General features: G+C 42.0%; 1 protein-coding gene across 17 annotated transcripts in view; it reads right to left on the bottom strand.

Moving 5' to 3' along the window:
* BRSK2 (BR serine/threonine kinase 2) overlaps positions 1-17,053 on the bottom strand; it is a 313,836-nt gene that overhangs the window by 15,877 nt on the left and 280,906 nt on the right. For 10 of the 17 annotated variants that reach the window (XM_030482891.1, XM_030482893.1, XM_030482898.1 and 7 more), the window contains 5 exons: positions 16,411-17,023; positions 15,230-15,278; positions 10,408-10,531; positions 8,265-8,445; positions 7,488-7,577 (listed from right to left, as the gene is read on the bottom strand). In XM_030482891.1, the coding sequence (XP_030338751.1) occupies positions 7,488-7,577; positions 8,265-8,445; positions 10,408-10,531; positions 15,230-15,278; positions 16,411-17,023 (1,057 nt within the window). The remainder of the gene's footprint in view (positions 1-7,487; positions 7,578-8,264; positions 8,446-10,407; positions 10,532-15,229; positions 15,279-16,410; positions 17,024-17,053) is intronic. The other 7 variants (XM_030482902.1, XM_030482904.1, XM_030482906.1 and 4 more) reach the window with 1 other exon arrangement.

The raw sequence follows: 17,053 nt of genomic DNA, 5'->3' as shown, positions 1-17,053 counted from the left end.
CCTCTCAATGAACACTTGGGTATTCAAGAAATAGGCTTCCTGGAAACATGCACACGTATGCTGAAAATCAGCTCTAACTACTCCCTATCTGCTGAAAAGTCTGCAGGAGAGAGGGAAGAATAATTTCTTGGTATCCCTCCCCTTAAATACTGAGACAAGTAATTTCAAAAAAGGGAGAAGGAGTGCTGGGTATGCTTGGGTAAGCTGAACCCATGCTAGAAGAGCATGGATGTGTATGTCTTCTGATGCAGCCACATGTGTGCTGCACAGATCATCCAGGAAAGCATGGAGTAGAGAGGGCAGGTGCTCAGTCCAGTGACACTGGTCAAAGCATGTAAGCAGCAGCTATATACTCTCCATTTGGAAGGTCAGAGGTGTGCTGGCAGAGGTCAATGGGAGATGATACCCATGGAAGGTCTCTCAGAAAGGCACGAGACTGAGAGAAGGAGAAAGGGGAAAAAGTAAGGAGGTGAAGGAGAAGAGAGCATTCAAGAAGTGGGACAAGGTATCAGAGGGGTCAGGGAGGCCAGGAGTCTACCTGCCTTTGAAATTCTTTGGCTAGTTTGACTGAGTGAAGGCAGATTACACTCCCAAAATACATTTCTCCCTGAAGATGCCTAACAGGTTTAAGAATTGCCGACAGCTGCCTATTGAGCCAACTACTAGAAGTCACAGTCACAAGTTTGTACCATTATTTTTCTTTAATAACTTGGAGAAGTTTGTGGTCTCATGCCTTTTTGTGGTTCCAGTCCAGCCTCTGAGTCAACTACACCCTGTTGTAATGCAGCATAATACAAATCTGTAGTGGTAGATCTCAAAGCATTCACCCAATCACTAGCAGAACTTATGCTTTGAAAAAAACACATAAAAACAACGAAAGTCTCAAATATGACTGCAAGATTGTTTCTGACTCCCACCTCCAACACCTGAAATTTTCCCCTCAAGTGTAACTAGCCATCTGGAAACAAAAAAGTAGCATTTGGAAAATGTCAGAATAGGTAAACATTGTCGCTGGTTTGTTAAGAGTCTCCTGAAACTGGTTTCTGTTTCCTTGTTAATTTTAACAAATTAAAAATAATCACATCTCCTTAAGTTAATACTTCAGAACACTGTCTTTTTTCTAAGTCACTTGCAGGCAGCATAGCTCTTCTTAGTATTTCATTTCGAGCTAATAGTGCAACAGGTCTACATACATTAATTGTATGATCAGAATACAAATTGACAGATCTACAACAGGAAACAGGATTGTAACAAACACAGGCTTTTTCACAGCATAATGTCTTGGGCTCTGTACCCTATTTTGTTCCTAAATACCTAAATTTACAGGTTATAGAATTGGCTTAGATGTATAGGGAAAAACTCAAGCCCTTTTTTGAAATATAAGACCATGGAAAACATCAAACGAAGACTAAAAAAACCTTATTTGTCTTTCTTAAAACTTTTATGCACAACTATAATCGGCAGTCTCTATATGGCCATGGCCAGTCCCAGGAACTGTACAGGATTTTATTTTTATTTTTAGTGTCTTTCCAAGACATGATCAGGTTGTTTTCCCCCTGTTCCTAAGGCAAATCAAACACGAGCACACCAGAAACAGTAGCTCATATTGCATCGCTTGAAAGACTAACAGAATTAATATGCCTTCAGCTTCTCTGTTATAATTACTTTAGCACTTCTTTCATTTCTATCATATTGTAACATCTGCTTTAGTAAATACCCTATATGATAAAATATTTCATCATTTTAAAGTAGAATTTTCATCCTAATTAGAAATTCTTAGATTCTCGGCAGTCAGCATCTGCTCCCAGATAATAAACCATAACCCAGTGACAGTGGGATCCAGGTGTTATGTGAGGTGAACAAAGCCAGGGTCCAAAGGCTTTTAGCTTTCTGAGAAGCACTGATGGGTCATGTAACTGCATTTTTAATGTATTCTGTTTAATTTTTTAATTAAAGCATAGTGGCAGTGTCAGATCTCAATCCTTCTGATGATAAGGCGGTTCCTTATTTCATAGAGATTGCTAGCAGCCATGCTTTGGATTTGACCAATGACACGCAGTTCAGTTCATTAACAGATGGCAAATGCTTTGGTTAAAGTAAGACCTTTCTTCAAAAGGCCAAACAACCTGAATCCATTTAAAGATTTTCGTGTTCTGATGAATTTTCTTTCCTGGTTTTCTTTTTTCTTTAATTTCTCTGTTTCTATCCTACATAAATTTCACAATCAAGCTACCCAGTTTGTGATGCTTATGACACCTCTGAGACGAAGACTTGTCCCAGCCTAAGAAATCTCACTTGAACAGCTGCTCTTGTGAGATCTCCAAATCCAGGGCTAGATCCCAGAAAGTACTGAGCATCTCCTGCCAGATGCCAGATGTCTCAGAATAGCCCCCAGTAAACATTTCCATGGAGGGAGATGATGTCAAGGGAGCCACCAATTCCTCTGGTCCAAGGCAGTTATCATTTAGATTAGAATTCCCCAGTGTTTGGGTGCTTATTTGAAATTCACTGTTCTCCTATTAAAACTCTGGAGAGCTTAGGGGTTTTTTCTACATGCTTTATTTCAGGACTACTCAGTTAATTTTAATGAAGTCTGTTCAGTAATAATACTAAAGCTGTTTAGCAAAAACCCAGTGCTCTGCAAATCCAACCAGGCATTACACAGCACCTTTTGTAGGTGGGAACCATAATAGCAAAATGAAGTAATTGCCCCAGACACTACAAAAGCAGTAAGACATAAAGGATCACGAACCAAGATAGACCTGGGACCTGGATGAGCCGTGGATAAAATTGCCTTGCGGTCTAATTCCGAGCAGGCCTTTGCATAGCCTTGTTTTGAGTCTGCAGCAGAAAGTTTACCTTGCAAAGCACTTCATTTGCTCCTTACTCCCTTTTCTGTCTTGATGATAAAATCCTTTGCACATTTGTGATCCCTAAGTTTCTTGCTAATTTTTGTAGCAACCCACAGTTCTTGTAAACCATGAAGACGAACACCCCAAATTCATGGATCAATAGTCTAGAAAGTTTTTTGAGTCACATGAACATGTTTTGGTTTTTGAGATGTCACCAGCACAGTAAGAGAGCTTGGGTGCATATACAGAAGATGCATACAATGAGCAAGAATTTGTAGTGCCCTATTTTGAAGCTGGATATGGTCTCTAAACACTTCTTTCTGCTGATGGAAGACATTTCCAGCAGTACCACTGAGATGCTCTGAACTTTAAGATGCAAATGGTTAATATCTGACATGAAGCCAATAAAGATAATAAAGAAACAGAAAACCTATTACAAAGAAGTTATAAAGGCTATTTCAGTATTGCTGATTGCCCAGAATATGGGAAAATTGGAAAAAATAAGAATATGCAGCACCCCACACTTAAAACCAAAGCCCAAAGAGGCAAGAAAATATTAGTGAAATAAAAACTGATAACCTGTGACTGATCACGGGTGGCTTTTGCATGTCTCTGTTCACCAGCTGTTTCTACTACTCTTTTGTGCAAAGGCACTGCAGGAAAAGAGATTATGATTTAATGGAGAGTATTGGGCTGAAACAATGGCACAAATCTGAGATATTTTCCTTCATGGAGAGAGATCCTTTTATCCCACCAAAGGGCGGTCCTGCCCAGGGATTACCCAAGTAGAGATTTCTAAGTATAAGGCTCCTGGACAGGGCCATACATAGATGAGAGACAAGGCCAGCTGTTCTCACAGGCAGCAATACTCACTCTTGATACAAAAGGGACTGCCTTTCATGGCCTCACTGGGCTTAATGGAGTTTGTGATACCAGTAACAAGACCACATGGGCAGTTATTCTGGCTCAGATCAAAGACCAAAACTATCCAGTGCTCTGTCTCCATCAGCAGCCATACTCAGACATGTAGGAGTGTAACAGTAGGCCAAGCATACAGAACACTATGTCACTCGCTCACCACTGTCAGGTCAGAGATTTCCTGAACCTGCTGCAGTTTCTGTTTAGCAATTTTAATGAAAATTTCACTTCCAGGGAGTTGTACAGTCTCCTTGTGAAAAAGTACTCAGGGGAAGATGAGCATCTGCAAGCTCCTCACATTCAGAACCTGCTTCAGTGAAGAGTTCCACAGGTCTTACATGACATGAAGATATGCCTTCCAATGTCTTTTTGGTACATGGCTTTCCACTACTTTTATATGATGGCCTCTAGTTCTTTCATTGGGAAGCAAAATTGACCTATTACTCCCTATCTACTTGTTCTATGCCAGTCATGATTCTGTAGACCTGGTATTATCTCAGCAGTTATACCACAGAGGATTTAATGTCCCAAAACATTAAGGTAGAAGGCTGATATGTTGCACTGTATTTGGCCAAGTGGACAGTGGATTTTAGAAGTATTAAATTTTGGGATAGATTTCATTTATTTACACACTTATTCAGGTAACGGAGGGAAGCTATTTTGCTGCTTCAGAGTATGCCATAAGAAATAAGCATAGCCAGTCTTAGGAAAGAAAAATGGAAATGAATGGAGGGATATCCAGGGGGAAGGGAGATTATAAGGTGCTTAAGTGTGACACAGAAACACATCTGCCTAAACCAGGTACGTATCAGGCTCACATACACACACATAGAGAGATGCATGGGCAACACAACATCTACAAACATTGTTGTGAGCTGGAGGAAATGAGAAAGAGGAAAGTGAGTTCTGAAACCCAGGCAAGCCGGCCTAGTGGGCTGGCATGCTGCATAAAAGATCAAAGAGGGGCAGGAGAGAGAATGACTATCAGTGCCATATGCTTATTAGGCCTTGCTGTTCTGCCTTATACTGTGTTCGCTGCATCTTCCCTTTCTGCAGGTCTCACTTTACATGCACGCACCTTTCACAGACGGTTTTCATCATCCCACCTGTAATGGCACCTGAACTAAAAGGGAAAACAGAGGGTATGTCTGTGCACAATGATCTAGGAAAATCTCTGGTGCTGGGCCAGTATTGCTGGTCAGAGCCAGCAGTATCCTCAGAGCTACAGAGGAGGAGAGTCAAAGCGAACTGTGAGCTTGTTCTGTTGCAGCAGTGGACTGCCTACAGGGTATCCTCAAACCATGAACCTGAATAGGAGTCCAGCCACCACAATTCCTATTCCAGGAGTCATTCATGGCTGGGAATATAGGAGAAGAAGAGAAACAGAGAAGATTTTGCCTTGTTTCTAGCGAGAAATGCTGAGTAATCCCATGGCAATTTCTAGGAATCTCTTGCACACATCTTCCCAACCACAGCCACCCAGCTAAGCAAGGTGGTGAATGTGAACTGTTGCTGTCCCTGTATCCCTTTATTTCCCCTTACTCTCTGACTAGCTGGGGATGTGAACCACAGGGCCTCCCTACTTTGATGCATCCCCTTTCCTTTTCACTTTTCCTTGTACTCTGCCCCAACCTAAAATTTTCAGTTGACTTACTGATGAGGTCAGGTGTTATGATACAGGATAGTTTGGCACCCTGTCTCTTACGAGCTATCTTGCCAGGATAACTCCCCGACCAAGGGAATTCTCATTTTGGAGTTTCAAGAGACCATTCATTTTGGTTTTGCTCCATGTGGAGTTCTCCATTCCAATCTGACACTACAGATCAGGCTGGGTTTTCCCTGCTAGAACATCATACTCATGTAGCTTTAGGCAGTAAAAAGAGATTCTGTGTCTATAATATGATTTCTCCATTCCAGAACTAGAGAAAAACTGTAAGTCAGATACATTTCTCACAGAATACTTTGCCCTAAACATCCCCCTGAGCCTCAGCCAGAAGAATGTTTTTTATTCCTGTTACAACAAGACTTTATTAGGGAGATACTCTGTTTCACGTGCAAGTGTGCAACAGGGTCCAAATCTTCCTAGAGAGCCTCAGTAGCTAGCACATACTAGGGTGAAGAAGTTAAAAGAGATCACCATGTTGTTTACTTTTTTAACAGTTTTCTCCTCACCAGAAAGTAAGGGTACACTTCTTTCCCTAAGAAACAAGGAATGCTCGAACATCATACATGCAGCAGGGGTAATACGAAGTAGACTTGAAAGATGATTTTCTATTCTAATTCCCCTCACCCCCTCTTGGTCCAGAATTTCCCAAGAGGAAGGACTGGCAGAAAATTCTGGCTTCTTCCTGAGTTTGATTTAATTTCAAAATTCCAGACAGCAAAAACCTGAATCAACTACAGTTCTAGTAGCCTCACCTTTCTTGCTCCCTAACAGAATAACCCATGGGCTAAGCACCCTTGCAATACAGCCTGCAGAAGGTCAGGCAGTTCTGAAGGGCAAAAGCAATGTGGAAAATAATATTTCCTGAACTGGGCATACTTCTCTGACATTTAGTAAGCATACACTCTTTTAGATGGAGTTATTTTGTCTTCAGCTGTTAAAGCCACACTGTTAGACCAGAAGCATGTAACCCATATGTACAATGAGCCAAGGACATCTAGGATTTTACTGCAGGATGCAATGTGAACTTCATTCTCCCACTTTTGTCTTGGGTTTGTTCACACAAAGGGCAAGCACAGAATTTGGCTCTTATGTATAATATTTAGTTACTAGCTTTTCATCATCACAAAATGGGCAAATTCTTCCCACTCCTCCTGACTGTTTGTCTTCCTGCAGCCTCTGCTCTCTGCCTTACTCCTATTTCTTCCCTGTATCTTCCTGCTTCTCCCCATTTTTCCTTCCTTGAAGCACTCCCAATAGCTAAGCTTCTTTAAGTTTTCATTGTTCACCACCTTCTTTGTTCTGTCCTTCTAAAGGATAGAAGAGTTACACTGACTTTTTTTGTGTGTGTTTGTGTTACCACTAGTGTTCAGAGCGAACATTTGCTACATAATGGCTGGATGAGACCAGTATCTCTATTATCAATTCAGGCTGCCTGCATATTCAGATTGATGTCATTGCACAGGGTCACACATGTAAGACTTTCTTCACCACGACGAGGAATTGAAAGTTACTTTAAAAACAGATAAAATATAGCTTCTGCAGAACCTTAGTATATGATTTGTGCTACCACAATACTGGGCCAAGAATTCGATCACACTACTGGAAACTATTAGCCGCCTTCTGACCATATGACAAAGTTACAAGTAGCTCTCAACTTTGTTCTGGGACCCTCTGAAGTTGGAGGTTTCTAAAGCATGCCTGAAGGGTTTGAAAATCAGCTATCTTCTAAAGCACGTCCCTGTTCTGGGAGATTTTGGAGCCAGAGAAAATCTGGAAGATCTATTGATGATGCAGCTTTTAATGGAGAAGTGGGCAAATGGCTCTTTGGGCGGGAGGAGGGCAGAAGCTGTTTGGGGAATGTGCTGCAAGCATTGGAGTGGGAATGAGAGAGGGAGGGGTAGGATGGGTGCGGGGAGTTACTGCCCTGTCTGAAAGGAACTTGTTCCTTGCTGTAATCAGAGGGATGGCCTCCCTCAGCCTCCTGTTACTGAGAGGCACTTCACCTTCCTGTCCCTGCTGAAGCAAGGTGCTCAACAGTAGAAATTACTTACCTGATAACTGCTGCACTGAAGGCTGGTCATGTGTGCTTAACAACTGTGCCTGAATGGTTTCTACTACCCTCTTAAAACGACGGCTTGGACCTGTGAGGAGAGAAGAGGCACGAATAGCTATGAAAGGAGTGGGAGCTTAATCCTCATACAACACAGGCTGGAGGGGAAGGATCACAAGCATCTTCCCTTCAGTCTTGCCCCCAAGAGTGTACTGACAGTGTATCTGTCCTTCCACCAAAAGCACGGCTTTGAGGAACGGTTATGCAGTCCCCATGTTAATAAGAGGTCTGTGGTGTGCTGGACTTAACAGGAGGAAGGATGGCTTCTGGGCTCCTTTTGTAAAGACAGAAAAGGTGGGTCTGGGTTTTTTTGACCCTTTGATTGGTCTTAACCTCTCTGGGGGGTGTGTAGCCATCCAGAAGAAAAAGGTGATTGCATGTTTCTGTCAGAAGGAGAAACCAGTGGCCTCACAGTGCCCAACTGAGACATTGAGACTTCTGAGTGAAACAAAGAGACAGTACGGGGAGATACTTCAATCCATTTTATCACTAATCGTGGTGGCGGCAACTTCACCTCTTTGGAAATCTCTTCCCCTCCCAGCATTTCCATCACTACCAACATAATTCTCGTTCCTGATATCCTCCTTGCCCCTGTCTGAATTTTCTCCTAAGATCAGGACAGTTATATTCTTTCCCCTGGTAGAGGTCTCTTTGCAGGCCTATATATCAGCAAGGACAAAGCCAGCTTGCAACCATTTTAGAGCTTTGCCATGGTTACCTGATAAGAGTGTGAAAGTGACAGAATAGATCCCGTTCTCCTTCTGTGCCTCTCCCCCTTCTGTGTATGTTATATCCACCTGGAACTTCACTGGCTTCTGGAAGACAGCAGGACCTCCTGTGGACTTATATTCTGCACGGAAACTTGTCTGTGAGATGACACTGTGACTGAGGCTTGGAATCTGAAACAGGTTGGTAGAAGGAGATAGTAGAACCAGAGCACAAAGGGAACGAAATGGAAAAAATTTAGAGCTTTGTTGCTCAATTTAGAGCAAGAGAGAGTAGCTAAGATTTGCTAGATTTGCTTCTGGACTTGAATTTATAATGTACAGAGTGTTCTTGTGAAATCAGTAAGAGCGTAGGTTGCTTGGCACCACAGAAGAATGCACTGCTCCTTACAGGACTGACCTAAATTTAAAGGTTGAATATTGGCGGAATACCCAGCATGCTTATAAATTTACACATCATACAACTTTATATACTCAGTCTTTCTTTTCTTACTCATCCATCAGTTTTGAGAAATGCCATTTGCTGAGTAAAAACTGGTATTAAGGGAGGGGGCAGAAAAGTCAGTAGGATATAACACTGAATATAAAAAAAACACCTGAGTAGCCTGGTCTGATCTCAGAGCTGACACTGTTTTGAGCAGGAGACCTTCTGAAGTCCTTTCCAACCTCAATTCTTTGATGGTTCTATGATCAAATAGATATCAGGACATGGAGCAGACACTTAGACAAGTGCCTGGGATATCCACAAGGAAAGCATGCCTGAAAATAACTTACCCAAACCACAACTCCTATCAATATGTAAAAGAACTAGGAGACACTTTCTGGTATCATTCAATATCTGTATCTTCAGACCTGTGGTAGAATTTCGTATCTGCCTAGTTGTCAAACAGTTATCATTTACAGTTCCCGACAAAATCTAACATACTCACATTCTATTTATTGCTTTATAAAGGACCAGATTTAAAAAAAACCCCAACAAACACAATTCACTTGGAAATCTGGCCTTCTAGGAGGCAAAATGAAGGTGCGTTCTTTGAGAAGCTGACCTTAATGACCTGCTTAGCAGGCTATGACAATGCATTTAACTTTGAAGTCAGCTATAAGAGATGATTCATACAGTTTGCACACAACATCACTACATTAGGCCTCAAGCCACACACGTGGGGTATGCACAGGATCACCAATATACACAGTAGTGCACACTAGGCTGTAATATAAACCCAGAAGAATATAAACGGCTAAATGCATGAAACTGATATAGTAACGTGGATGGTTGAAATCAGTCTGAGATGGATACCAGTGTCTGATGCATGCTAACGTACTGCACTTGCTCTGTGTACACCTGTACAGTTAACAGGATTATGGTTTTTTTGGAAGAAATTAATTGCAGCTTCCTAGAGACTAAAAAGAAGTGCAGTAATTTGTGGAAAACAATATGAATTCAACAAATGATAGAAGAAATCAAATCTACTCTTCATTGTATTGAAAAAAAGTCTAGTTATGTTGTTAACTACCTTGAATTGAAAAATCTCTCAAACTTTACTGCGCTGACTTTTTCTTCATTGGTACTTCTAGATAGTGAGAATAAACACTTATACAGGAAAATATTACAATTTCCCTCTGCTTTCCTAGATTGTAAATACATTACATCTGCAACAACTGATACACTGGCCACCAGAGGAAATGACCCTTCTTTCTGCCATACAGCACTGAAGAGGAGATTTAAAGTAACAAATACAGATGTGAGAGAGGATTTTTATCTGACTAAAGTGGTGAGGGACATAATCAGCTGAGGACACCCAGTCTGTTGCCCAGACAGACTGGTTAGTTTGACAAAGCAGCAAATATCTGTCTTGATACTGCACCAGCTGTGTGCTCTAACTGCAGTGATGTTCCAAGCACTGGTAACCTGGAGATGCTGCCAAGAAGGCTGAAACCTTTTCTTATCTTGGAGAGTTATTACTTATTAGAAATTCAGACAGAGTCCAGTAGAGGTCTGAATCAACAGGCCATGTAAACTAAATCCAAAGAGAATGTATTTGAAGGAGCAGAGACCCTGCCCAGTAACATATGGCACAAGGAGTCTTAGAACTGCCCAGTGAGCAACGCCTCCAAGAGGCAGCTGGGGTGACTTACCGAGAGGAAAGCGTGGACAATATCAGCCTTAATGGAGCTTAGTGGTTTGTCCTTAATGACCACAAAAATCTGTTCTTCTTTCTCCAAATTGATGAAGTTACCGAACCAGGATTTTTTGGCAAGCCTGACATGATGAAAAGAAATAGATGGTTTAGAATATTAAGCACTATTTCTCACATACCTTAGCTAGAAAAAAATACTAAAAAACACACAAGGAAGTTTTGATAATGTTCCAGATGTGATACTATTACTAATAGTAAGTGGAAAACAGTCTCAGAGAACATCCAGAACATTTCACTTAGTGAAAACTGTTAAAATTATAGACTACGTAGTGTTAGCCTGGCAGCATGTGTCCCCAACAATGATAAGTCACGAGCAATGGTAACTCTTCTGATTGAGCCAATATACCAATTAATACTGCATATACAATGTGCATATAAGCCAGAGACACATTTCTGGTTTGCCTCCAGTGATCTCTCCATTTCTTGGCAGTATGTGGATGCTGGTAACAGGGGTTTAAGATCCTTCCCACCCAATTTCAACCCCTCTTGTGTTCTGGGACTTGAAAAGTCCATTTTCTGAAGGTGTCCTGTTGGGCTGATAGCGCAGTCACAGGATTTCTTTTTAAAGAAAGCTGTAGATTTCAGTGGACCTCCAATCTGTTAGTGAGTGAATACATTCCTACGCACAGGGCAGGACAAAGACCGTCCCATTCATTAGTCCCATTCAGGGTGTCTATATAATGGGTGAACTCTGGCCATCCTACAATGGAATGAATTTTCAGTACTAACAGAGAAGATATTAACACCATGCAAAATAATACAGTTCAGGCTTTCCACTGACAGCAGTCCAACTTTGAAGTTCCTTTCAGGATTAGATGGAGGTTTCATCATAAAATGAAATTGCTGTTTTTTTTCACACTGATCATATCAGCAAATGTTTGATTTTTCTTATTGTTTCACCATCTCAATGCACTTTGTTGACATTCCCTTTTAAGTTAAATAGGCTAATGGAAAAATGCAGGGACATGAATGTTATTGGGGGTCACTACCCAGAACTTTAAGGTAGAACTTCTGACAGATGTGATTTTGAGGGGAGAGAAGATGTTGTCAGCCATGAGATACAGCCAAAGAATTGCTGGACCAACCTAAACCCAGGGAAAATTCCACTGTAATCGGCCATATTCTAGTAGGGAAGAATTTAGCATGAAAATGTCAGAAAGGATAAGACCTGCCCCTAAGAGACTGCAGGTTTTTTCCTCCACAGGATACTTTATAATGCCATGACAAGTCCAGTTTGCAGTACGGCAAGCAATAGGCTTTCATTTATTTTGGCGGACATTCACCACTCAGTGGAAGGAGACAACCTCTCCAGACAAGGAGAGCCATCTGCAAAAAGATTAGTATACATCAGCTTTCCAGCACAGCAATAAACAGCTGGAGTGAGCTATTAGTAGATTCACTTTCTGCAGCAAAGACTCAGACTGACGCAGAATGAGGAAGGACAGAGACTAGGAGAGAGAGGAACAAACTAGGAAACTAATTTGAAGTCTAGACCTTGGGGATAAAGAACAAACTTTGACCTCAGCAGCATCCAGCAATCTGCACTCATCCCCAGTTCCAGAATGCTCCATGAATCACACAACTGTCGTCTCGCTGCCCACTTCATGCACACAGCAGAAAAACCACAACTGGAAAACCACTCAGCTGAGCAAATAATAATTTGCTTCTACTTACTGTGGGCAACCAAAAATAAGAGTATAGAAAGATTCACTTGCAATTTGGTAAACTAGTGCCTCCCACTCAATTAAAGTGGGCTGGAAAACTGTCACTCCCTAAAATATTCATAGGCAGCTGTAACCAAGCCAGTGAGCCAGAGATTAGCATAGGGAGCAGTAACGAGAAAGGGCCTCTCATTTAAATGGGTCGTTAAGGAGCCAGGGTTAGAGTGTGAAAGGAAATTACATACTAATTAGCTCATGTGTCTCACACACACCACAACAACTCTGCAAGCCCCTGGAGAGCTGGGGCAATAGCTCTTTGCATTAAAGGGTCTATGCTCATTAGTAAATTAGCACCTGGTTATCCATCTAAAACGGCTGGTTGTCTTAGGTTTGTACGTATCATAATCTGATCCAGGACTGGCTATACGGACTACAGGGGCCCAGTGTATGTCACATATGGAAGCTGGGCCTGAGAAAAGTGGACATATTAAATTGCAGGTCTGACATGTTAAAATATGGTTTTTCATTTTTGTATTTTCATTAATGGCCCTTCATTTATAGGTCTCTTAAAAAGCACAGGTTAAAAGGGCTCCAGAAGATAGGGAGGTTTTCTCCCATTCAGCACTCGGAAACTTGGTCTGGAGTCTCCAGAGTCCAGCTGGGCTCTTTTCTTTGGCAAGGTTATCATCAGTAACACTGACTCTGGAAGATTCACCGATAGCCTGGGCTACACTCCAGCTTGTAAATCACTGGAATTCACTAAATAATTTTGCTGGTGGCCTCTCCTGTTTCTGGAATGAACAGAATCAAGACATAGCACACATGCACTGGCTTTTCTCCCCAAAATTAGCAAAACTAGCTGTGCTTATACACCTGGGTAACAGGCCCATTGAAGAAAAGGGCGCAGTTTTGGAGTAAAACAACACAATAAAGATTTCTCTCCTCTTAGAAGGTGTTAAAGTGCTACTAACTTGGGTTAAAATGTGTATAAATCTAGGATCTTCAGCACCCTGAATGAGACACTTTAGCATCTCACAAGATCAGGCTGTAAGCAGTACAAAATGTACTTAAAATTAACAATCTTCTCTTGTTATGGCAAACCTCTTAAGGGGGAGGGAGATAGGAGAGATGTGTGGGATGCTGGGTATGTAGATTACTCCAGGGAATCTAATCAGGTGTCCAGTTGATGAAAAAGCAAATAGATTAGCATGAAAATGGAGGCTGGTGCTTTATTACTTCACACTGAATTTCTCACTGCTATAATGCTGTTCCTTTTCCTGCTTTTGGAGTGTCTGACTGCATTGCCTTCTGGAGAGCCTCACTGTCTTCCCTATCTGCCTCTGAGTGCATGATCTGTAACCTCCAGAGGTTTACCTACTTGGCATAAATAACAGCATTTCTACTCAAGCAAATGGAGCTTTGCAGGTTTAAAGCAGCTGGAGCTATGTCTCTTTAAATGGCATCCCTAACACATTTTCTAGGACTTTTTCATATAAGAAAGAATAGTATTACCCAGACATGCCAAAGTGTATTACCTAATCATCAGGTTTGTTAAATGAATGGCAGTCATTGCTGTACCAGAGCAAGGACATTATTTATCGCTCAACCCATGAAGTTAATACAGCTCTTGATAAGGATATCTTATTTCTTACAGAAAGGAAGAAAGTACTAGAAAAAATAAGACATGTGGAAGTGGGCACTGAGCAACAAGACATCTATCGTTAAAATATAATCCAGTTCATTATTTTTTATGACTTTTATTATGTTTACTGCAGGGTGCAGCCCAATTGAACTCATTAATTTGGCAATTATACAGAAAAAGAAAAAAAGGCCTTAGGCTTTGACTTGCATCCAAACTACCTCAAATGACAGGCACTGTTTCTCTATACCAGCTTTTAAAGAGCGAGTGGGAAGCAGAAAAGGCAATAAATTAACAGAAAAACTTCCACCAACATACATGCAAGAAGAGGAGAAATTTAATTCTGAAGGTTTTCTGCTTTAATGGCCTTAAAAACATCTGAGATGAGAGTATAATATATTTCTTTGATAAAGATGCATTAATTTTATGAAATTCACTCATGCATTTCTATTGGTAAATGCTTCAAAGCGTTGAAAATACAATTTACTGCATTTTTCTTTACAGATTTCTTTTACTAACATTTACTATTCCCTACTTCTCCCTCTCCTCAAGTCTTTATCCCTCTCAATTCTGCAGCATTAGAGATAGAGTGCCCATCTTATACCGGATTAATGCCAGGTCTGGAGAAAATTGTTAAGGCAATGCCACTGTCGCCAATTGTAAAACTTGGGGTCCGAAATTTCTGCCTACAACTCATGAATATTTCACACAAGTATCTTAACAAAAGGCCAAATTGCCTTGGTTGGCTAGGTAAGTCTATGGGCATTGGGTGCACAAACACAAGCTGTGAAAATAAAAAGGAATAATTTGGCATCTGTTGCATGTATTAGGAAGTGTTTGGAGCAGCACTCTCTGGCAGGGACTTCCAAACCCGCTATGCAGTGACGCACATTTGTGCAACGAAATGGTTGAAATGCATGCTGACTTTTAGGAAGGAGTCTGGTAAATATGAACCAGCTTCTGCATGTCCCAGTGCTGCTGCCTAATATTAACACTGCGTTTACTATCGTGGCCAAAGATTCCTCTGAATTATCTTAGCAGAGGCATATGCATGTTATCCTGAGGATGCAAAGTCTCCTGTACTAACAGGAAGACCTTTTACTGCATAGTTAGTGCCAGTATAAACCAGTGATTAACCTCTCCACTTCCCAAGAGTGATCTGCTTGACAAACAAATGAAAGAAGAGGGAAGGAACATGTTACATATCTAGTAAATTCAGCAAGCTATTAGAAAATTAGGTGATTACTGGGAGGCTGTTTCATCACCTGTTGACCCCACTGAGGTATAGATTTTATCCAGGGTCCTTGGCAGAAGAACAATTTCACATCTCTATCCCTCTCACAGGACAACAGGTTACAGTCAGACACTGATCCAGAACAGAAATATGTCACCCTAAGACATTCAGGCAAGGAAATGACATTGGTATTTGGTAGAAAGTAGTGTAATGGCGAAGTACTTACTCTGGGGATGATTCTGGGGTTAAATTAGACATCTCCTCTGGTGTAGGTACTGCATGCACAGCCAAAGAGAGGGAAGGAGAAAAGAAATGGATGATTCAGTACACTTTCCATTTTCCGCTTGTATACCAATGAAACAATTCTGACATTACACCCTCTTGCATTTGCCCACTACCTCTGCAGACTAGTTCAGACATTCAAACATTGGTCATATGTCTTTGGATCACTGTACCTAATCAAGAGATGCCTTTCAAGGCTCACCCTACCCTTCCTTACATCATTATGTAATTTTGCACTGTCTTCAATGGTTTCTGGTTCAGACCCAAACACAGTGCCAATCTGATTGCTTTACAGTTGCTTCAAAGCCTAGCTGGATGCAGCTCAGTCGCTGCTGCAATTCTCTGCAGTTCTCTGACCATTTCAGAGACAATGTCCCTGACCATGACAGTTCAAAATCAACTCTTCATGGCTGTAATCCTCCTTTCTCAGGGGATCACATCCCAGTACCCTGTAAAAAAACACAGGGTGTTGGGATAGCTGCTGATGACATCTGAGGATAATGCATGTGACTTTGGGCGCCCTTTGCCTGAATGCAAAAAGCCACCTGGAGCTTGAAGCAGAAAATTTTGCACATCTCAACACTCTAGAGACTCTGAAAACTGAAAGAGGCCAGCAGATATGAGATCAGTGATTGAATTACGGAGATTTTTACACCAATTACCAAAGGAGGTAAAAAAAGCATCAACCAAGATCAAACAAGCTGTGCTTCAGAAGAACCCATTTCATCCTATTGCCACTGGCAAGGCTCAGCCTGTGGCTATGGAGAGGCAGTGGAGTACAGCCATAGGGGAAATGGCAGAACTCTAGGTTCACTGACAAAACAAGTGGAGAAGCTGAAGATAAAATTTTCTTGTGGTCTAAGAACCACAACAGAGATAGTAAGAGCTGTATGGCTAGAATTTGAAGAGGGCTCAGGAGATGGTGTTGGAGCACGTGCAATGGCATGACAAAGCCCGATTACATATGCCTTGGGCTGGGGCTGGCTGATGTTATCACTCTCATTTTCAATGCCAATATTATTCAGTCCTCAATACATGAAATTTGCAGAGCCACAGAGAGGTATCAACTTGCTGCTGAATGTCTGCCCAAATCAGAACCACCTGTGTGTTTGGGTGAGTACTCACCTTGCAATTTCCGGCGATGGAAGCGAGGAGACCCCAGGAAACTATTCTTGATTGAGTTGAGCCGTGTCCTCCATGGCATTCCTCCAATGCTGGGGCTGGATGGTGGTGTTGGATTGGGTGTGCCTGCTGGGCTCTCCTTTGGCGTATGGACAGGTGTCCCCTTGGGGGTAGGGAGGGGACTTCCCCTTGGAGAGGGGTGAGGGGTGACCTGTATGATGGGGATAGATTTGGTGCTTGGGTCAGTACTAGAAGGGAGCAATCTAACAGGAGACATAGGGTTGGTCTGCACTTTAGGAACAGCCAGCTGTGGGTTAAAGCCGGCAGCAGGCGAGCGGCCCTGAGCATTCTGCACAGGGGTGTTCTGGGAAGAGGGGGCGCTGGTGTTGCTGGTAGGGAGTGGGTTGGATTTAGTAGACTGGAGTGGTTTTTCGGCCAATTTGCTCTTGGATGGCAAAGTCTGCGTCTTTGGGTTGGGCTGAAGTGCTGGCTTTGGTTGGAGTACATGTCCAGGCCTGGAGGCGTTCCTACAAGCATCAGGGTCCAAGGAGACTTGGGGTCGGGGAGAGAAAGGGAGGTCGGAGGTCTGAGGGGGGATGAAGAACTTTCTGATAGGCTACGAGACAGACGCGGAGTGTCCATGCAC

The sequence above is a fragment of the Strigops habroptila genome, chromosome 4 (genome assembly GCF_004027225.2).
Source record: "Strigops habroptila isolate Jane chromosome 4, bStrHab1.2.pri, whole genome shotgun sequence".
NCBI classification, from domain to species: Eukaryota; Metazoa; Chordata; class Aves; order Psittaciformes; family Psittacidae; genus Strigops; species Strigops habroptila.
This window is presented reverse-complemented; position numbering and strand designations above follow the sequence as displayed.